The 22,704-nt window shown below is 47.7% G+C and overlaps 1 protein-coding gene across 1 annotated transcript in view; it reads right to left on the bottom strand.

The window, feature by feature from the left end:
• LOC119161190 (uncharacterized) overlaps positions 1–22,704 on the bottom strand; it is a 197,991-nt gene that overhangs the window by 23,867 nt on the left and 151,420 nt on the right. The window contains exons 4-5 of the mRNA XM_075889646.1: positions 22,127–22,368; positions 1,511–1,668 (exon numbers count right to left, since the gene is read on the bottom strand). Coding sequence (XP_075745761.1) covers positions 1,511–1,668; positions 22,127–22,368 — 400 coding nt within the window. The remainder of the gene's footprint in view (positions 1–1,510; positions 1,669–22,126; positions 22,369–22,704) is intronic.

Here is a 22,704-nt window from a genome sequence, read left to right as displayed (position 1 = left end):
TCGAAACATGTTGAGAGAGAGCAAAGCGATCGAAAGACGGCGATGATAACAAGAATAGATATTTGTTTGACTACACCTTTTTCATAAAAAACGGAAACAGGTGAAAGAGCAGGAAAAATATGAAGGCACCACAAGGTCACTGTGACAATGGCAATTTCCAACAACACAAAAAAGTTGCTATCTATATATCGATTCATTTCAAGGCCAAACAAGCAGAATTGAGGCCTGCTTTTCTTTACCCCTTCCATGGGAGTTTCAATGAATAGCATCATTGTTTAGCGTTCAACTAAATATTGCTGGGCACAGTGAGACTAACAATTTTCCACGAGAACAAGGAACGCCAAGAAAATGGCACGGTATTATGCCGGCATCAACTTTTGCGTCAGGTCCACGCATCCAGCCTCAGCATTATCGACAACATTGCGATTCGCCGGGAGCTCATGCGTTCTTGTGTTCCAGCACGACGTCGTTCAGTCAGCTCTGAACCTTCGCACATGATAGTTCCAAGGGCAGGCTAGTGGCGCCAATTCGCAATGTATACTCCAGAATATCATGTTCGCTAAGTGGCGTACAGTAACATAACGAAGTAACTGTGGCGCAAACAGACCGACGAAAAAACTGGACAAGACAGCATAGGGCGTCAGACTTTCAACTTGCTCATTTTTTGCTTATCTTTCAAATTCACATATTTTCGAAAGCGCGAACGTAGCACAGTGATTGCAGCACACGCAAACTACCACACAGAACTATCCACGAAAACTATCGCTTAGCACTTTCTACATAAAAACCTTCACACTTGTAGTGAGAGACCGGAGGGACACTTATGCAGCCATCTCCCGTATGTGATGTACTTCGAGCACTTCACGGGCTAACGTTTCTCTGCGCCTTCCTATCACACGCACTGCCCTAAAATGTGGTGTCCAGCAGCTTGAAGCACAATCATACCCGTGGGTGTGAACCCACACCCCCTCTTAATCAATAATGATTAAGAGTAGTCAAAATGTTCACAAATGCGGTTTCATTGCGGTTCGCGTGGCTGCGTACCACTGTCTTTAGAAGCGCGTACGGTAGAGAGGAACAGAGAAACGTTCGCACACGAAGTGTTTAAAGTGTGTCGACGATGGCTACGTCAGTGTTCCTTCTGTCTATCTGTACAAACGTGAATGCGTATGTTTATATAGTGCTGGGTGGTGGTTTCCACAGATAGGGCTGGGTGATAGTTAACATGCGCGGCGCCCTCTCACCGTGCGCATTTCCGAGAATATATCTATTTGCGCGATGCGCCAAAAATGACCTATCGTTGGAGGTCTGGAAAAATGCACAGTTTTCTCTCCTGTTTTCCTCGCTCTCAGTTGGCGCCACGATCCTTTCGCTGAGCTATGCACAATATCAATGCCTCACCCACTGTTACTTCACATAACAGTGTAAATTTATAAGACTCCGGGCATAATCGCTGGATAGCTGCAAGCATTTGAGTACGGTTTCGTCAGGCGTTTGAATAATGGCTTACATCTCAGTGGCTTCCATAACCGGCGCCTCCTCGCCAACAACCTCCTCGTCACAGCAGTCGTCTTGTATCTCGGACATGGAACGGCTCAGGATATCGGTACCCGGAGGATAGACTCGCTTTGGCTCCAGAGGCGATGCAGGCGCCTTCTGTTCCGTCCTCTGCAAGAACGATTACATTATCACCAATGCTAACATAGCTCCTGCGTTACTTTCTCTCTTTGCAAAGACTCCAGATACACAGACATTCAGTGACGTCAACTACACACGCCATCCCGGCGGTCCAGTGGTTACCATCCTCGACTGCTGACCCGCAGGTTGCGGGATCGAAACCCGACCGCAGGCGAAAATACTCGAGGCCCAAGTACTTAAATTTATCTGCAGGTTGCAGAAACCCACGTGGTAGAAATCACCAGAGCCCTCCACTACAGCGTGCCCAATAATCGTAGGTTTTAGGACGTCAAACACTTGTGATTAATACTATGACGACTACACAGAATCAGCTTAAATGAAATAGCTAGTGAGCTTTTAATAGGGGAAATCGGTGTATCCAGGGGGAGCGCGAAGAAAGTTAAGGGCTAAAGCTCATCAAAGTATGATTTTTTTTTCAAATTTACATGAGTATACACACACGCATATGAACAAAAACTGCACGCATATACGTAAAGGCTGGTAGAAACCCTCCCCCCAAAAGTTTCTCGCTACGTCTTTAATAAGAAGTAAGACTCATTAATGACATACACATTCACTTGAATCGTAGTCAACAAAGGCTGACGTCTCCGGAAAGTATCGTAATTCTGATAGCGAGTGAAGACGTAAGCTCCATTTTGCAGACAGTTGCAGGCATTATTGATGACGTTACACAGTAAAGAAAGCAAGCAGTTTGTCATGGAATTCTGGATCAACATGTTGTGCGTAACGTAGGAGTCTCTCGTGAATTGTAAAGGTGTGAGAATGTTCAAAATTTCAATAAACAATTTCAATAGCGTTCTATTCAATTCGACACTCAAATAGAATGGTGCACATTGGGAATAACGAACATTTTTTGGACATTTTTGAATAACCAGCAACGACGAATTCATGTTCAGAAGAGTGAGACTGCGAAACAGCGAGGAGTAATTTTTCTTGTTTTCCACATCGCATCGCATAGATGCATGCAGTCCATCTACCGATGCTCTATGGATCGTAAAATGAAGGCATTTTTTTATAGCAACAGTGTCGACGAAGCGACAGTATGACCACTCCACTATCTTCACCATGACATTCATGAAGGTATTAAGTGATGAATTTTTCTGTATCTTTTTCAATCAGCCTTATTTCGAAGCTCTTAACAAAGTACCAATTTGAATACTGCAGCCACTGCTGTGTTTGTGCCTGCACCATAAAATATTTCCAGTGGTTGCTGCTGTACGAGTACGAGCTCACCTAAGTTCAGATAAATATAATATTTTACCAGTAAAAAATAGCCTCACTGTGCCTTTTTTCAAGCTTGTCAATACTTGTTTATAATCGAGTGTTGTGCAATTATCTGGCTGTATAAGAATTGGTATCTTACGCTCTAAGGCAAATGGGTGTTAAAAGGTGTGTGGTTCGTCCTTTTGGGGAATATATAATGGGGCTGCCACAGCCATTATTACTGCTATAGCAATTTTATGAACACTCTCGGATGGATTTTGCCCTCCCCCCAAACCACATGTATATAAACAGCACTCGTGCCATTAACTGTATTCTGATGAAGGCCAGACCCACGGCCGAAACGTCAATAAAATAACTTCGTACGTGCGTCTTGTTTCCTATACGAATAATCTTTCCCGGACCCAGCATCACTTTTGTTTTTGGCATATATATATGGTGTGTGTGTGTGTGTGTGTGAAAATGCAAAAATGCAAGAAAAAATACAGAAAAAGACTCCGGCGCACGGAATAGTAGTTGGGTCCTATGAATCGTGAGTGCGAACCGTGAACCACTGAGCTACTTAGAAACACGTCTTTCAACGTTCAAACGGCATGCTATATTTATCTACCACTTACCGCTACTGAAGGGCATCTCGGAGGGAATCATCGTGTTTTCGGCACTACCAGCAAGATGGCGCAATGAGCGCACGACGCCACATCACGCGGTGGCGCACGCTCTAATCTCGCACGCGTACTTTGCCCCGCTTAAAAGAGGGGACGGCGCTCCCTCGCACGCCCTTGTCTCGCGGTGAAGAAGATCGCACGTCTTGGCTGGCATAGGCCTTTACCTGGAACAATTCTGTTGTAGTTACCGGGCGCACAAAGGTCACTTCAATCATTGTAGTCTCCGTTGGCAAAAAGCTCATGCTTTTCAGACACAGCGAAGTAACAACTGAGACGATTATTCGCGTGCATCTGTAGCCGTGAGTACATTTCGTGCGCCTTCTGTGCGTGAAAAATGCGATGCATGTTTAAATGTGCTTTCCATTCTCCGCGTGACCTTTCAGTTTGTTGCTATCGCGTTCATTGATTCACCTTTGCAGAAAACTGTGAATGTTTTTTCTTTAAGGACTAATGGTACCATGTATAACAGTCCCCACAGGCTAGCTCAAAGAACTAAGATTTTGTTTTCACATTTACGCCTTAGCGGGTAACCGTTAGTCCCCACAAATCACCTCGAAGGACTAATATTATTTTTAACATCTACACTTTAGCTGGGAACCGTTCGTCCCCACGTTTACACCTTACCGGGAACCGTTAGTCCTCACAATTGCACCTCACCGAACGGTTTGTCCTCTCAAATGCTTCATTGAAATGAACTTTTTACCCCTGTTCAAATATTATTTTTCTATTCACTATATGCCAAGCCTAATACTGCTTTCGTCTATTTTCCTCCGCAGTGACCAACAAACAGCGCGGAAAATAAAGCACGAAAATTATTTAGTCATCCATGTGTCACTGCTTTCGCAGTACGACACTCAAGGGTTGCTTTGAAAATTCTTGCCTTTCTATTGGTAAACTAATCGAAGAACACACAATTTTTATTCGATTTGAATTCAATGTCATCACGATTTGATTCGCATCCCAATCGTATTCGATTCGGTTTCAAGATTCACTACTCGCCGACCCTTTTCACATGCATCAATCAAACCATTTTGGACGCACACACACTGTATGTTAGCGAACGCGACGTCCTATGGCTTTTTCGGTGACGTGACACACCGCTCTTACGAAAGTCCTTCTAATGCGTGTACCATAATGCACAATACGAAACTTTTGCCCCTTTTAACACTTATCATCCCGCAATAAACGTGGTCGTTCGTATCATTTCATGATATTAACGCTGCGCAACCAGCCAATTTAGGTCACGAACCGCATTCGTGTATTAGCCTCGACACAGTGTTTTTGGCAATAAAGTAGGAAGTATACCGCGTCAGATAGATGGAAATGTACGCAAAATCGCGGATACATTGTTTCACGATAAGGTCAGCCGCAAAGTCCGCGAGCTTCTTTTATGCCGAATTTGTGTTGTCGTTAAGGCCCCCAACGAAAGCGGTGATAGAGTACATTAAGGTCTGCATAAAAGAACGAGTTCTGGAAGGGTCATTCATCTTATTTATAGTCAGAAAAGACATATGGGATTTTAAGTACCAGAACAATGACATCATTACGCGACGCGCGTTCCGTATATTGGCGGGGCACCAGATTCAACTTGAGTACCCGAGTTCCCTTGACTTGTACATATATCAGTGAACACGGGCCTTGTATTTTCTAATATTTTTGTTATTTCATCTCCATTTATATGCCACCGCCCTGGCCGGGAAAGCCTGAACCTGCACCCTGCGTGATTAGCGTCCCTTCTTTCTTATCACCTGAGTCCCGTTACGCTTGCAGTAATGTTACGGCAGCCGAAAATGACACGCGCCCGGATGGATGGATGGATGGATATGGCTGTACCCTTTAGATCGGGCGGTGGCTAGCGCCACCAAGCCTTAATACCTAATGAACCAATAACTATATTTTTTTTCCTTAAAAAAAGAGTTTGAGGATTCGTACTTTGCAGTGAAGAGTTTAATTTTCACTCGTGCCTTGACTTTAGCCACCAATCAGATAACCTCCTTCTAGTTAAGTCTACCCGCTTAAAGTTTATTTTGCCCTACCGGTCCCTAAACCCCAGTGCTTTGAAAAACTCTGCGCCATCATCCTGAACTATAGGGTGAAGCCCTTTTCAGAACATTATCAAGTGTTCGGCAGTTTCTTCTTCCTCTCTACACGCACTGCATACTGTGTCTACCCCTTCGTATTTGGCCCGATATGTCTTGGTTCGCAGTACTCCCGTTCTGGCCTCAAACAGTAGAGAACTACCCTGAGTATTATCATAGATCCTTTCCTTGGCAATTTCCTGCTTAAACGTTCGATAGATCTCTAGTGCGGACTTCTTTATCATGCCCATTCTCCACATGTCAGTCTCCGTTTCCTTCACTTTCTTCTTAACCGATAGTTCTTTTTGGTTTGGCCACCTGCTGTTTTCTAAGTATTTACCAGTCAACTTCCTGGTTCGCTTTCTCCATTTTGTATCGACATTCTTCATGTACAAGTAGCTGAAAACCTTCCTAGCCCAACGCTCTTCCCCCATTTCTCTCAATCGCTTCTCAAATTTTATCTTGCTGCTAGCTTCCCTGCCCTCAAATGATGTCCATCCCATATCACCTTGTACTCCCTGATTTGGTGTATTCCCGTGAGCTCCTAAAGCATGCCTACCTATTCCACGTTGCTTAATTTCTAATCTTGCTTGAACTTCTGATCTCATGCACAAGACCGCATTGCCGAACGTCAGCCCAGGAACCATGACCCCTTTCCATATTCCTCTCACAACATCATACCTATTGTAATTCCACAGTGCCCTATTTTTCATGACTGCTGCATTCCTGTTACCTTTAGTCGTCACGTATATTTCGTGTTCCTTCAGATACTCGGTCCCATTGCTTATCCATACGCCCAGATATTTGTATTTATCTGTTATCTCTAGCGTGACCTCCTGTATTCTAAGTTCACTACCTTCGTTGTCATTGAAAATCATGCCTTCTGATTTTTCTTTACTGAATCTAAAATCTAACCTATCTCCCTCATTACCGCAGATGTCCATCAATCTCTGCAAATCTTCCTTGTTGTTGGCCATTAGCGCTATATCATCTGCGTACATTAATGCTGGTAGTGCCTGATCAATAAGTTTTCCTTGTTTGACTATAGAGAGGTTGAAGCCCAGTCCACTTCCCTCTAATTTTGCCTCTAATCCTTGTAGGTACATCATGAATAATAAGGGTGACAGGGGGCACCCCTGCCGCCTAAGCCCCCGTTTTACCTCTGCAGGCTTGGATACCTGTTTTTCCCACTTTATAACTACCTTGTTACCTTTATAGATACCCTTTAAAAGATAAGTGACTACATGTTCCACGTCTAGTGTGTCCAGTATTCCCCACAATTCCTCTTGAACCACGCTATCGTACCCTCCCTTGATATCCAAAAATGCTAGCCACAGGGGCCTGTGTTCCTTTTCTGCTATTTCGATGCACTGCGTCAGTGAGAACAGATTGTCTTCCAACCTCCTGTGTTTCCGAAACCCATTCTGCAGTTCCCCCAGCACCCCCTCATCCTCTATCCCCGCCTGCAGTCTTTCCTTTATAATCTGCATCGCCAGCCTGTAGACCACTGATGTCACCGTTATAGGACGGTAGTTGCTTATGTCAGCTTTGTCCCACTTTCCTTTATAGATCATGCTCATCCTGCTAAGTTTCCATCCATCGGGAACTTCACCATCGATTAGTATTGTGCTCACTGCCTCTCTCAAAGCCTGCTTAGACTTCGGACCTAATGTCTTTATCAGCCTAATTGGAATGCCATCTGGGCCTGTTGATGTACTACTAGGAACCCTTTTCTCAGCCTTTTCCCACTCTTGTTGTGAAAATGGAGCTATTGCACCACTTGATTCGTCCTCGTCTATTGTGGTGCATAAAGTACTTCTTTGTTGAAATTTTTCTGTCACTTTTGTTCTTATATATTCAATAGCTTCGTCCCCTTCTAGCCTAGCACCTTGGGCTGTAGTTATAAATCTCTGCTCTAGGCTCGTCTCATTTCTTAGGGAGTTTAGATGGTTCCAAAATTTCGCAGCTGCCTTTCTATCTTTTTTATGTACTTCTGCCAGCCACTGAGCTCCCTTCCTTCTAATCTTTTCATTGATCAGAAGGGATGCATCCCTTCTACAGCTTAGAAAGGTTGCCCATTTTCTTTCAACATCATCTGTCGGTTCACCCCGCTGCTTAGCATGTCTGTGTTCCCTAGAGGCTTCCTGACGTTTTGCTATGGCTCTCTTAACTTCCTCATCCCACCAACTTTTGGGTTTGTGTCTTCTTTTCCGGGGTGACTTGTCACGCGTCTTAGCAAGCTCTAGCTCAAAGAGTCTAATTAGATTCGTGTATGTCCACACTGTCTTATTATCCTCCGTGATTACTTTCTCAATTTGTTTAGTGGCTATTTCAATTTGCCTTTCTGGATAAAAATTTTCCTGTAGTTGCTCATCTTGTCTCCTTCCCACTTTCACTCCTCTTCCAAAACTTAGCTTGATACGTTTGTGATCGCTACCCAGACTTCTGGAGCCACCTTCATCTATGTGCATTCCCCTGAGCTTATCGTACATCCTATGTGACATCAGTGCATAATCTATCGTCGACTGAAGCCTTCCTACCTCCCATGTTATTTGCCCTTCACACTTCTCGGTACTGTTGCAAATGATCAAATCAAGCCTTTCACACATATCCATGATCATTTTGCCTGTCGGGTCGGTATACCCATCTATATCTTCTATGTGCGCATTCATGTCTCCTAGTATAATTATCTCGCACTCTCTTCCTAACTCCTGAATGTCCTTTGATATACACTCTACCATTGTCTGGTTTTCCTCTCTGGCCTTTGCTCCCGTCCACAAGTACACGAAACCAAGGAGTGTCATTTGACCTGCCACTTTCCCTTTTAGCCATAAATGTTCCTTGGACTCCTGCTTGACCCTTTGACAGTCTGTACTTTTATGAATGAATGCCCCAATACCACCCCCCCTTTCTGCTGCCTTCTGTTCTATTACAATATTCCCACGCGTAGTCCGGATTGTTCGGAGGTAGTTCCATGTCCCTGAGATGTGTTTCTACAAAACCGTATACCATCGGCCTCTCTTCCCTTAGCTGTTCTTCTATCTCTTCCCACTTCAGCCTGTTCCTACCACCCTGCATGTTAATATACCCTATGTCTGAATTGGCTCGGCGCTCGTGGCTACGCCTATTTATGCCCCGGACTCTACCTATCTTAGATATTGGTGCCACTTTGGAATCGTATCTGTCCATACCACCTGTCGAAGAGTCTCCCTGGTTGTTTTCCTCGTTACTAGCTATCCTGCACCCCGAAGGGCTCGCTTGCCCCCCAAAAAAGCTACTGCGCGTCCTGCAAGTCGCCAACCCACCTCATGACCTAGCCGCCCATCGAAGTGAATTCTGTCTCGTTGAAACCCCCCCCCCCACCTATGCACCTCTCTGTTTATTTCCACCACCTCAAAGCCTTTCTCTCAACTCATCCGCCATATCTCTTGGTTTGCGTTGACCACCGCTCTTTGCAGGTAGCTATCACGCACCGGTACCTCCGGTATCGTGCATATCACTACCTGTACCTTAGGAGAAGTGGCGCGCATGTCATCGACGCCTTTCGCCAGTGTGGCTGCTAGTCCTGCTGCATCTCCATTTAGGATATCGTTTAAACCGCCTGAATTTATCACTAGGTTTCGTCTATCAGCTGTCGTTTTGAGCTTTGCGCTCGCTTGCCTCATGACTGCTTCCAGCTTGCGTCCTGGGAACGCCCCTACTGCCACCCTCTTGTCACCTCTTACCCTCTCTTTGATGGCTTCTGTGCATCGATTTAAATTTGAGTCCCCGGCGATTATCACATGCTGCGACTTTTCAGCTGGAGTGTTCTGCACCTGGGGGCTACTTGCACCTGTGACGCCGGCTGCTTTGTTCCCTCCCTGCCCCACCACTACCTCGCTGAAGCTGGGCCTTGCGACAGTTGAACCGGCTAAACCTGTTTTTTCCAAACTTGCTTGCTTTTCCTTCTCCACCGTTCTGGTTGCCGGTTCCCTACTGTTCTCTCGGTAGGTCGCTTCTTTGTTCAGCTTCGCTAGCGCTTCCTCGGCGGACTTCAGTCTTTCTCCCATTGCCCTCGTTTTCTCTTGCTCTGTCACCAACTCAGTCTCGAGCTTGGCGATTTTCATCAGCAGTTCACTCTGGGCAACCATCATTTTCTCCATTTTTTCCTCGACCTCACATTGCCTACACTTCGCGTCAGCCTCTTCTCCATCCGCTTCTACGCTTGGGTCCACTTTCAAACTCACTCCACATCCTGAACACTTTACCGTCTTTTTAACCATGCCTTTCTGACACCAATTGTCCCTATACTCGATAATTACTAAACTCGATCCCTGTGCTACGAGAAAAAAAATCTAAGCTCTACTGCAAAAATTTGCGTGTTCAATGTACGCGCACCTCCCCCACGGGGTGGCAAAAGAAAAAAAAACAACAAAAAAATTCAAACACACACACTCGCACTAACTAATAAATAACTGGTGACTGGCCCCCGAAAAGCCGTACCATAAAATAAGTGTTACGAAGATTTCAACCGCTGCCTTATAATTATAAAGACAAGCTCAAAACATGCAAAAACACTTATCTGCGCAGTCGATCCGGAGCGCTCAAAAAACACGTCCATCCACCTTGACAGCCCGAACAGAACCTAGCTGGTACTAGAGGTGTGCGCCGACCTCGAGCACCCTCGAGCTTAGCAGCGCCACACCTTCCTTGTTGAGTACCGTGGCCAGTAATGTATTTTTTCTCTTTTACGTAAAGAGTGACGCGCTGCCCGAACGCTCTGTGATAGCCACCTGGATGCGACACTATTTCGAAGCATAATACTAAACAAGGCTCATCGGCGGGCGTTTACTATTGCGTTAGGCCTATAGTACTAAACTCACCGAAAAACTAGAGAACTTTAACAAATAACTCCAACGTAGCTGTGTTGACTTTCGCGGGAAGGAACGTTCCGCGTTTCGACCACTATAACGCAGAACTGACTCCCGTCAGGGAGTACAAGAAGACAGTACCAGCGTGCTACCGCTGTGGTGCACTGGGGCACCGGGCGGATATCTGCCCCAACCCGGTCACCGAAAGATGCAGCCTTTGTGGCCAAAACGTTGGCGCTGGTCCTGAGGGGATGGCCCCCCACGAATGCAACCCAACGTGCATAGTTTGCGGGGTTCGCACCTCACCAGCTCCCGCGAATGCACTGAAAAATTCATCAGGCTTCAGCAACCAGGATCCAGGACATCGGGGACCCCAACTAAACCAAAGCACCGGTCAACTGGCAAAGCGCTACTTCCTGGCAAAGCAGCAACGGCAACGCTGCCACCTGGCGCGGCGGAATCTCCAGCTTTCGGCGCTCCATCTGGCAACGCTGCATGCAACCAACCCAAGGTAGGCAGTTGGGTGGAGGTCGCCTCCTCTCCCCCCTCTCTCTCTCCTCTCCACCTTCTTCTGCCACAAGCACTACCGAAACACAAAAACTCAGGCATGAGCTCGCCCTTTTGCGATCTCAGAATGAAAAACTAGCCAGCGAACTTGACTCGCTCAGAACCAACCTTACTACTCAGCCCTCGTTGAGCGGCGAAGATGAAAATATAGCAGACAGGGAGATTCCTACTACTGTAGAGAGTCGCGTCGCGGCCCTGGAGACCCAGGTGAATGCAATGGAAACACAATTGGCCGACCTCCCCAAAATTATCCACGACACCATCGCGCGTCATATGGAGACTGTCATCGCACAGGTGACACAAACAGTAACTCACATTATCCAAAAGTGGATACAAGACAATCCACGCGTCCTTAAGCGCGTAGGGCCCATTAGGGACGTTAATCGCCCCTCAAAATTTAACAGAGTGACTCCAGATGAGTCTGACTTTTCTGAAGACTCCAGTACGTCAGCACAGGGGGCTAGTAAACTGAGTAGTCTTAACAACACAACCCCACCCTCCATCTCCGAACATGGCCTCCAACCCTAGATCGCGAGCCAGAGCAACTCAGCCGTTGTTACTAACACAGTGGAACTGCAGAGGTCTCAAGAACCACAAGAAGCGGGCTCATTTCCGCCTCTATCTTGAGACCTTTGAGTTCCTCGTTGCCGTGGTTGCCCTTCAGGAACCCGGCACGGACGTCAAACTCACAAATTACACTACATTTCAACACAACCCGGAGACAGGTATACTTGTTCACAAGCAATATACCACCCAGGAAGTCACACTCCCCACAACACCGCCTTTCCCATACACGATGGTGTCGGTGCTGCCTATAAGGCGATCTGACCCACCTGTTCATATTTTAAACATTTACTGTCCCCCAAAGCTTAAGAACGTCACGTTCAGTGCAACTTTCACACAAGCTATGCAGGTGGCAGGAAGGGACCCCCTCCTGATCGTCGGCGACTTCAATGGCCCAAGCAGGTTATGGGGTTACCCACGAGAGGACGCGCGTGCAAGGAAGCTTGCGGAACTTCTTTCTACACTTGGACTCACCCTCCACACTGATCCCGTCAGCCCAACTCGTGTAGGCAACTCTGTTCAACGAGATACTTGCCCGGACCTCACAATTACACGCAACATACGCCATGCCGACTGGCTGAACACACAGGACATTCTCGGTAGTGATCATTGTGTATTAAACACAACCGTGTACATGCGTCCCTTAAAACGCCCACTTACACTAGCTCATATCCCAGACTGGACAACTTTCCGCACCACTCCACCTATTGTAGACCCTCTCCAGTCGGGATACGACACCTGGTCTAAATCATTGACGTCTACACTGAAACAACACCAACGGCTGATACAGCTCACGGAAACTCAAACGGACGTGGACAACCACCTCCTCCATCTTTGGCAGGCCCGCCGCAGCCTCACCAAACGATGGAAAAAACAGAAACATAACAGACGCCTCAAGAAACGCATCCTAGAACTCACGGAGCAAGCTGCGGAATATGCTGCTCAGCTAGCCGACACTAACTGGGTGGACAGGTGCAACACGGCTGCACGCCAGATGTCTGGTCGCAACACGTGGCGCCTGTTTCGCGCTCTCATCGATCCAACACAAACACGCACGGAAACTCAACGTCACTTACATAAGGTCATGAACAACTTTACAGGAACGACAACACAGCTGGCAAACACGCTCAGAACCGATACCTGTGCACCACCAAGGACCCCCAGACGGCCGCATACTCCTACGCAGGCAAAAAGAACACGCAGTTGGACACCCCGTTCCAGCTCCACGACCTCCAGGCGGCCTTACGCAAGATGAAGCGTGGCACTGCACCAGGGCGTGACCAGGTTACGGTCAAACTGTTGGCCAATCTTCCCGACGCAGCCTACGCCACGCTCCTCAAATACACCAATAGCATTTGGGACGGAGAAACTCCTCTCCCTCTTGAATGGAAATCAGCTCTCGTGACCTTCATCCCGAAGGCAGGTAAACCTATTGACGTGGAGAACCTTCGCCCCATCTCCCTCACGTCTTGTGTCGGCAAGCTGATGGAAACGATGGTGCGCGACAGAGTCTCCGAGTTTCTAGAAACACAGCACACTTTTGCGGACACCTTGTTTGGATTCCGCCCTCAGAAGTCAGCCTAGGATATACTTCTACAGCTCCACCATGACATATTAGATCATGTTGAATGCCCCCACAATGACAAGGTAGTCCTGGCCTTGGATCTTTAAGGGGCATTCTACAACGTGAAGCATGAGGTAATCCTTGACCACCTCAGTCAGACCAACTGTGGTTATAAAACATTCAATTATGTTAGACAGTTTCTTACAGACCGTCAAGCCTACATACGCATACAAGATGAGGAACATGAGCCTTACGTCATCGGCTCGAGGGGAACTCCTCAAAGCGCGGTTCTCTCTCCCCTCCTATTTAATATAGCCATGATTCATCTACCCCCCAAATTGGCTTCTTTACCAGGGATACACCACGATCTTTACGCAGATGATATCACGATCTGGGCCACGCAAGGTAACCTGGGTCACATGGAGTCATGCCTGCAAGCAGCAGCGACTGTAGTCGACGACTACGCAACCTACTGCGGACTCCAGTGTGCCCCGGCTAAGTCAGAATTTGTGCACGTACGTCCCTCCCCTCAGGACACAACTCAGCTCCATATCAGCCTTCCCTCGGGACCGATCCGTGATGCCAAGGAGATCCGCGTCCTTGGCCTCTTCATACACCACCAACGCAAGGCTGACACCACAATAGCCAAACTTCGCACGGTGGGAGACCAGGTTGGTCGTATGGTCCGCCGGGTCTCCAACAAGCGGGGCGGATTACGAAGCAGGGATGCAATGCGGCTAGCCCATGCTTTCGTAACGAGTAGAATACTCTACTCGACTCTCTACTTGCACCTACGCAAACACGAGGATGATCAACTCGAGGTCATCCACCGTAAAGTTATCAAGCGGGCTCTCGACCTCCCTATCACCACGTCCAACCAGAGACTTCTGGCACTAGGCGTGGTGAATACCTACCGAGAACTTCGAGAAGCCCACCTCGTTAACCAATACACGCGCCTTGCACAGACCCATTCCGGTCGCCGCCTCTTGGACCGAATACACAGCAAACACGATTTGATTGATATGGGGGGTTTAACGTCCCAAAACAACTATACGATTATGAGAGACGCCGTAGTGGAGGGCTCCGAATATTTCGACCACCTGGGGTTATTTAACGTGCACCTAAGTCTGAGCACGCAGACCTACTGAAGTTTCGCCTCCATCGAAAATGCAGCCGCCGAAGCCCAGATTCCATCCCGCGACCTGCGGGTCAGCAACCGAGTGCCTTAGCCACTAGAGCACCGCTGCAGGCCACGGGTGTCTCGAGTGTGTACTCGTTGGTGAAGGGTAGTGTGCATCCGCCGTTGGACAGGAAAAGCCGCGGGCATCTAAAGTAAAAGTAGTATTTTCCTACAGTACAAAACCAAAAAGGGGGATTTTATTGTTAGACAGAGCATTTAGTAGATCAAACAGACAAGAAAACCAAGGGACGTATAGGAGGTGTTGTCTGTAGTATTTATTATGCAAATGTGAAGAACGTAAAGTGAGCTAAAAGATAGCTTGCTGCTGGGCGGCAGCAAACCTGCGACTATCGAATAACTTGTTCGAAGCTCTACCTTCTGATCTACGGCGGCAGTCATCAATAACCCTGTCAACTTTATGGGGTATATATGCGCATTTAAGCCTGCAAGTGTTAGTCAGCGCCGCTAAGTAGACATTAAACACTCCTTTTCTGCCTGATAAAGTCACATATCACGTGATTTTTACTCGGGCTGCCACTGACCTATATTACCTGACATGCTACACAAGGAATCCAGTGGGCCAGAGTGAGACCCTCACGATAAGGAACCAAACAAGGGGAATTTCAAGGGCTCGTTTTAAACACTGTAGTCTTTCGTTGGATACGTCGACGCAGAAATTTTCGTTTGTCTGTCTGCCGGCCGGTCTGTCGCTCACACGATTATGTTTGAGGTAGGTCGGCCAAAGTTTAATACTTGATGAACGCCCCGTAATTTTGAACATGTTGCTGCATTCGTGCTTGTGAACATTGTTGATCAGAAGGCAAATATTAAGCATATATGCGGCGCAACATGAAAATGTAATTATTACGTGATGTGTTTTTTACTAGAAAATACGTAGACAGGTAGCTGTAAAAAATTAAGTGTTTCGTACGCTGCGCTGAAAATTTGACGCAATGCAAAAAAAAAAGATGACTAGCAGCATAGGCGTATCAGCCGGGAGGGAAAAAAAACTGAGCTCCCCCCCCCCCTTTAGACAGTAGTCACTCTTGGCCGCACGCTGGGGAAACCGACAAGTAAGGAAAGGTTTTCCGTCACAGCAGTAATAACTCAATTATGTCCTTACGGGAGAATGAAAATGTTACGAGGCAATGTTACAAATAGTACAATTTTACCAACATTTCTGCGGCAATGATTTTCCTTGTAGCTTCTTTGCGGTGCGGGTCACCTATGCGACGTTTTCACGTCTTGTGCTGTAGTATTGCAGATCAGGCAAGCGCTGATAAGGGGGCCCTATAATATTACATCACTTGTTCGTGCTTTAAATGAACCTCGGCGACATTGAGCGTATCTATCTATCTATCTATATATGTATCCATCTACCCATCTACCCATCTACCTACCTACCAATCTACACATCTACCCATCTACCTACCTACCAATCTACACATCTACCCATCTACCTACCTACCAATCTACACACCTACCCATCTACCTACCCACCCACCTACCCATCTACCCACCCACCACCCACCTACTGCCTGAGCCCTGTTCAATTTTGCGTGTGGTAGTGGAAGTGACCTACGCCCCAAGTAATAATATTTTGTGATGTCTTTGTAAGTGATTATCCTTATAACTCCGGAATGGTAGTGGTTGTTCAACAATAAATAATTCGCAGCGTGCGCGTCAACTAAAAGCCGAATTCTTCTGTCTATCATTCCCCATTAGCAGCCCTGAGCAGCCATTGGCATGTATATTGAGCACTATCTGACAAGAAAGGGTTGCTACGTTACACTCGCTGGGCGTAACCTTTTTGGTTTTAGAAAGGTTTAGCGAGCGTTGGGCCGCAGTGCCATGAATACAGTGAACTAGTATATACCATGAACTCGTGGTCGTTAAAGGTGGGAAGTAGACACGAAGCGCAAGCCGTAAGAAAGTGTGCGTGTGCCACCTCTCGTTTAGTCCTTGGAATGTCTGCTGGATGGCGGCGCTTTTATATGCGGAATATATGATGAAGAGATGCGAGATGGTGGTACTTGGAGTGTTGACTAGATGGACGAGCGGACACACAGACAGATGCATGGATGGACGCAGGGGTGGATGCATTGACGAACGCAGGGATGGACGCACGAATGAACGTGAGGACGCACGAAAAGACGCACGCACGGACGGACGGATGGACGCACAGACGGTCACACAGACGGACGCATGGACGGATGGAATCAAGAACGAATGGACGGACGGATGCTTCGCCCCACTCTCCATCATTCACCCCGTGGATATGCTGCCAATCCTTATGCTGCCAAAGCGGCAGCATAAGGATTGTTTCTTTGTAACAGTAACAGACAAGTCAGCATCAAACCGCAAGTAGGTAATACCGACTATGTCAAGCAGTTTTGTACGCCAAAAATATGCCAACAATGCGTTTATGGGAGCTAGAAATACACCGTGAATATGCTGCCACGGTGCAGCTTCTTATGACGTGGCTTGTGCATCCCTGGCTGTAGTGGGGAACCACCGGTGGCACATACCCGAAAGAGCGGTTCTTAGAATGTCCGCTGGGCGGTGGTGCTTCAATATGATGAATACATAATGAAAAAGATGAGATATGGTGGTACTTGAAGTGTTCACTAGATATACGGACAGAGGGATGGACATAGAGATGGACTGACGGACTGACGGAACGACAGACAGACATAGGAAACGGACGCACTGATGAACGGGCGGATGGACAAACAGGGGGACGGCCGCACGAATAGACGTACGGACGGACGTATGGATGGACGGACGCACCGATGATCATAGGGATGGACGGGCACACAGACGGACGCTCGAACGCACGCAAGCAAGAACGAATGGACGGACGGAAGCATGGACGGAGTGACGAACGCTTCTCCCCATCAATCATCATTCATGCCGTGGATATGCTGTGATTTTTTTTATTTATTCTGGCACAACTAAAGAGACAAGTTTTCTGCTTCAGCGTTAGAAAGTGATAATTGAAGTAGTCGGAAGTTTCTTGAGAAGCAATACGTGATGCTGCTATTGCTATGTTGACACCGACTGAAAAGGTGAATATATGCATCCTCGTTGACGTTTGGCACATCTCCATGCCGGCGACTAACACCCATGGTAAATTTATAAACGAACTGTTGTGGTATCTGTAGAAAACATATTCAGAGAGAAAAAGGCGTGATAGCAAGGTGAGCGTCGCATATTGGCCGCTGAAACTGGGCTAAGGGAGCCATTCCTTGGTGGGCGGGGGGGGGGGGGGTTCTTTTTAAATGAAAAAACAAAAATGAGCCCCGTAACTGTCTCCCAGGGGGAAGACACCTCAACTGTAGCTCACGAGGGGTGGGGGTACGGAGGGATTAAAAGGATAAGATTAAATGGTATAGAGAAGGAGAGATCGGAAAGAGAGAGCGAGGCGCAGGAACAGCGACACACGGAAGCAAGGAGAAGATAGGAAAGATGGACACGGTCGCAGGAGTCCGAGGACGGGGCAACACTCAGTGAGAGCTCTTGTCAGCGTCAGGAGATGGCATAGGGCGAGCCAGGCGGCGAGAGATGCGCTGTTGTCGGAGATCGCGGGGGCACAACCGGTCGGCCCGAAATCCAGCGAGCGAGTCCCCATTCCTCGGCTTCTTAAAGTGATTGAACTTTGCGTGATCCAAGAAAGCGCGTCGTGTCACCTATATATATGTATATACATATATTCTGGCTGACGAGTGAGCTAGGTGTGCCCCCCCCCCCTCGCGAAAATGTTAGTACGCCATTGAAAGGCAAAAGGCTATCGTCTTTTAGCAACATTTGCAGTTAAGAATGCAGATACGTTTTTTGGCGAAGCCCACAGATACGATATCAAAGAGCTTGCTCCTATAGCTCGCGCTCTGTCCGGCGGCTGCCGGCTTGTACACCAGTGTCGCCAGTCTACACTTCTTGGGCCACCGCTCAAGGTCACCCCTCCGGTCGCCTCTCCTGTGATTCGAACAATGCTCACTAGATGGCACGCCGCCACCCAGGGACACCCCCAAAGCGACATGGGGAAGATGGGAATGCTTACGAAACCATCACTGGAGACCTACCGAACTTTTAAGCAGGGAATGACAAGGGAAAAGATCTACGATAATTCTCGGGGTAGGTCTCAGTTCTTCAAGGCTAGAACGAGAGTATTGTGGACCAAGACGTGCCGAGCAAAATACGAAGGCACAGAAACGGTATGTAGTGCGTGTGGAGAGGAGGAGGAAGCGGCTGAGCATTTAGTAATGTTCTGTAAAGGGCTCCACCCTATATTAAAAAAATGGCGCCCGATTTTGCAAAGCATTGGTATTTAGGGACAGTGAAGGCAAAATAGACTCTAAACGGGTAGAAATAACCAGGAGGAGGCTAACTGATTGGTGGCTACAATCGAGGCGCGAATTAAACTCAATCGTTAAACATACATTGATAGTACTTAAAGTTATGGCTAGGTAGCGTGAGCCACCGCCCCATCTAAAGGGCACAGCCAGATAGATCTATCCATCCATCGTTTGAGCGGTCGCGCAGGCTCCCTACAACGCATCGGTTTTAGGTGGCCTGCACAGTCAGCTCCTCACCACTGTCCACTTCATTCTCGTCGCTTTAAGGTGTCCTCACATGAGAGACAGTTATCGTGCACTCCAGACCCCACTTGGTTACCTTTCCGTTTTTTTAAGACAATAGTCTTTCTTGGGGACCTTCGACGGAAAAATTTTGTTCTGTCTGTCTGTCCGTCTTTCTTTCTTTCTTTCTTTCTTTCTTTCTTTCTTTCTTTCTTTCTTTCTTTCTTTCTTTCTTTCTTTCTTTCTTTCTGTCTGTCTGTCTGTCTGTCTGTCTGTCTGTCTGTCTGTACATTTGTCCGTTTGGCCGCCCTAACGATAACTCAAACGGCTCCAAATGGCCTACCCCATCCGCAGCGCCCAACAATATTGCTCAAGGTTTAGCGTTCATAGTTGTGCGATTGTCACTTAAGAAGCAATTATTGCGCATATCGGAGGCGCCACAACAACGCTTCGATGTTTTGTATGTCTGCCTTTATACTAGAAGAGGCACACGTAAGTAACTCTAAGAAATGTAGCGTTTAATCACGCTGCGCTGACAGTGCGACACGATGTTGAAAAAGGTGTTCCCAACGCTTTGCTACGACGTCACGGTGCTGCCCGTCGCTTTGCGTTCCACACCTTATCACCTCCGAGACTGGCGCGCATCTTTCTCCGCGGGCTGCACGCCTTTGTTTTCGAAGATCACTGCCAGATGGCACTTGTATCTAACATGCCTCGATGCGCTCGTTCGCCTCCGCTACACGCTCGAAGCACTCTAACGCAGCGCCTGCAGAATACCATTCACCAATTTTCTTGCGCAGAACATCAAATAAACGTTTTGTAAACAGTTTCCAGCCGCGAGGATATCGTCTTTCGATGACATTTGCGGTGTGACGTGCAGATTTGGAAGCATTTTTTTCCCCTAAAGAATCATCGCCCCCCCCCCTCCTCCTGTAAAGACGGCAGCACATTACAAGTTACTACGATGAGTACTACGCACGGGTATCGATATCCTTTCAAGCCCCCTCCCCTGCCCACTCTCAACCCCATCGAAGAACGCCTGATAGCTGCAGTACAGCAGCAATCTTTTAGAGAGTGACCACGGGAGCGCGTGGCTTTCAGTACTACTAGCGCCATTAGACGACACGTCACAGCATCTGAACGCATGCGCAAGCGGGGTAGCTTCACTTCATGCGCATCACGTCATCGCAGCGCTCGTTTGTCGTCTGCTAGCTGATTTTCGGCCTTCCTGCTGGTCCTATTTTGATCGCAACGAAAATTTGGGTGCTTTCAGTTCAAATGCCTTGCCTTTATGACTGCCGTGTCCCTTGGTTTTCGTCATTTTTTTTTCTCTTTTTCTGCGTTCTTGTAGTACAACGAATAGGTGATGGAACCAAACAGCCAAACTGTTGTTTGGTGCACGTTTGAGGAAAGGCTGGTTCATTTATTTAAGTTGTGTCAGCAATCCGAAATAATTGATTGATTGATTTGTAGGGTTTAACGTCCCAAAACCACCATATGATTATGAGAGACGCCGTAGTGGAGGGCTTCGGAAATTTCGACCACCTGGGGTTCTTTAACGTGCACCCAAATCTGAGCACACGGGCCTACAACATTTCCGCCTCCATCTGAAATGCAGCCGCCGCAGCCGGGATTTGAACCCGCGACCTGCGGGTCAGCAGCCGAGTACCTTAGCCACTAGACCACCACGGCGGAACAGCAATCCGAAATAGCTTCACTTAATGTTACACTTGTATTTTGTCGTGACCCCCTTTGAAAAACTAAAGAACTGCTACCATTTTGGAAGGTATAAAAAATAGTGACCCAAAGTTAGAACGCCCTCGAAGATTCTGCCACTATTGGTGAACCTTGCGTTTGTTCGCAGCCGCCACGTAAACAGGGTTTCGCAAATATGTGATTTCATGCATATTAGCGCATATTTTCACAAATTCTCAAGCTTGCTGAAGAGCACTGCGATCCACCGATTTTCTATGCGTTCGTTCAATACTTTTACAATCTGCACCAGTGCAATGTATGCTGGAACACGAAATGTGAATCGGAGAAAGCGCCCACTGAAGATCAACGATGACCCCAAAAACGCCAGCCAGCAATAATAACCTATTTTCAAGTTCACTTGCATAACGAGTGGAATGTCAGGGGAAGTCATACATTGTTGCCACTTTGAGGCACACGGCTTCCCTACTTCCGTGCGCGTGCAGCAGACGACATTCTCTAACTCGCCTGACGCAATGCGCGCGACGGCAGAATTTTTGACACCTGGCCGCACTGCGCACGAGCAATACTTCTGGCTGCCCCCGCTTAACAGCGCTGCGAGTTCAAAAGCGACACGCTGCCGTGGTCACTCTCAAAAAGATTGCGACTGTACGTCCATCATTTTATGAAACTGAGGCGTTTGACTCACGGAAGTGACCAGTATGGCAGAAAGGGACAGGCGGCTATCGTGCCGATCGATGTGGCCAACACTGCTCAGTGGCGGCCGCGGAACGTGCCCGACAACGCTGCCTTCGACGTAACACATCATGCGCCGACTCGTCGACAAGCCTTCCTACAGAAATGGTCTCTCAAAGAAGCACACCGTGCACCTTCGGGCAAGCTACCCTAAGGTTATTCACTTTGTGGATATGGCAGTGATTTGTTTTTTGTAAGACACTTCAATAATTAGAACTAGCAGAAAAAACCTTACACTGTTCTTGGTTTTCTTCTCTGATTGATTTATTGATTGATATGTGGGGTTTAACGTCCCAAAACCACCATATGGTTATGAGAGATGCCGCAGTGGAGGGCTCCGGAAATTTCTACCACCTGGGGTTCTTTAACGTGCACCCAAATATGAGCACACGGGCCTACAACATTTCCGCTTCCATCGTAAATGCAGCCGCCACAGCAGGGATTTGAACCCGCGACCTGCGGGTCAGCACCAGAGTACTTTGGCCACTAGACCACCGCGGCGGGTCGGTTTTCTTCTCTGTCAGTTCCAATTAATGCTATAGTAAGTGAGCCGCGTGCATGTCAAGCTTCTCTGGCCACATTTTCCCGGTAGGTCAACGGGCCCCTAGCCTACATTGTTTGGCTCGTTAGTTCACTATTCAGCGAAGCACTTGTCACAGTACAGTCGTGAACGCTAGCGTTGGGTGTACACGCTTTGCGTGTCACTCGCCTTACCTCAGATGCAGGGGCAGCGATCACCGCAGGCGCCACTCGGGTCACGAGCTTAGATATGGGCGGTGACGCGTCGGCGAAGTTGCCGCCACCGTGGCCCATAATCTTCTGCTCTAGCCAGTTGAAGCCCGGCAGCTCCTGGGCGAGCCGCTTGTAGCGCGACTCGTCGCCATGCTGCTCACCGCTGCTGCTGCTGCCCCGCCGATGGTTGTCTTCCGAGTTCTTGCGCTGCTGCTTCTTGCCGCCTGGTCAGCCGAGAGACGAAGCTCGAATTCACGGGTTGTCCACAATAATCAGGGTACGGGTGCGGCTTACGATCGCACTTCTTTTGCTCGGCACCACATTAATGAGAAGCAACAAACAATGATACCAAGAAATGTAACGTCAAAAAAATTAGGTGGGCGAAAAAAATAACTTTGCGCTAACCTAGAGATAACTTGTAAAGGTACGAAACCTGCGACCTTCCAATAAAGCGTGCGAGGACATCGGACTCGTTATTAGAAGGTCTAAAGTTCAGCCCCTGCCGGCGACTTGTTACCGTTTCGTCCACTTATATTCCTTCACAATTACAATTACACCCA

Source organism: Rhipicephalus microplus, chromosome 3 (assembly GCF_043290135.1).
Source record: "Rhipicephalus microplus isolate Deutch F79 chromosome 3, USDA_Rmic, whole genome shotgun sequence".
Lineage (NCBI taxonomy): Eukaryota > Metazoa > Arthropoda > Arachnida > Ixodida > Ixodidae > Rhipicephalus > Rhipicephalus microplus.
Note: the sequence above shows the minus strand (reverse complement) of the source record. Positions and strands in the feature narration are given on the sequence as shown.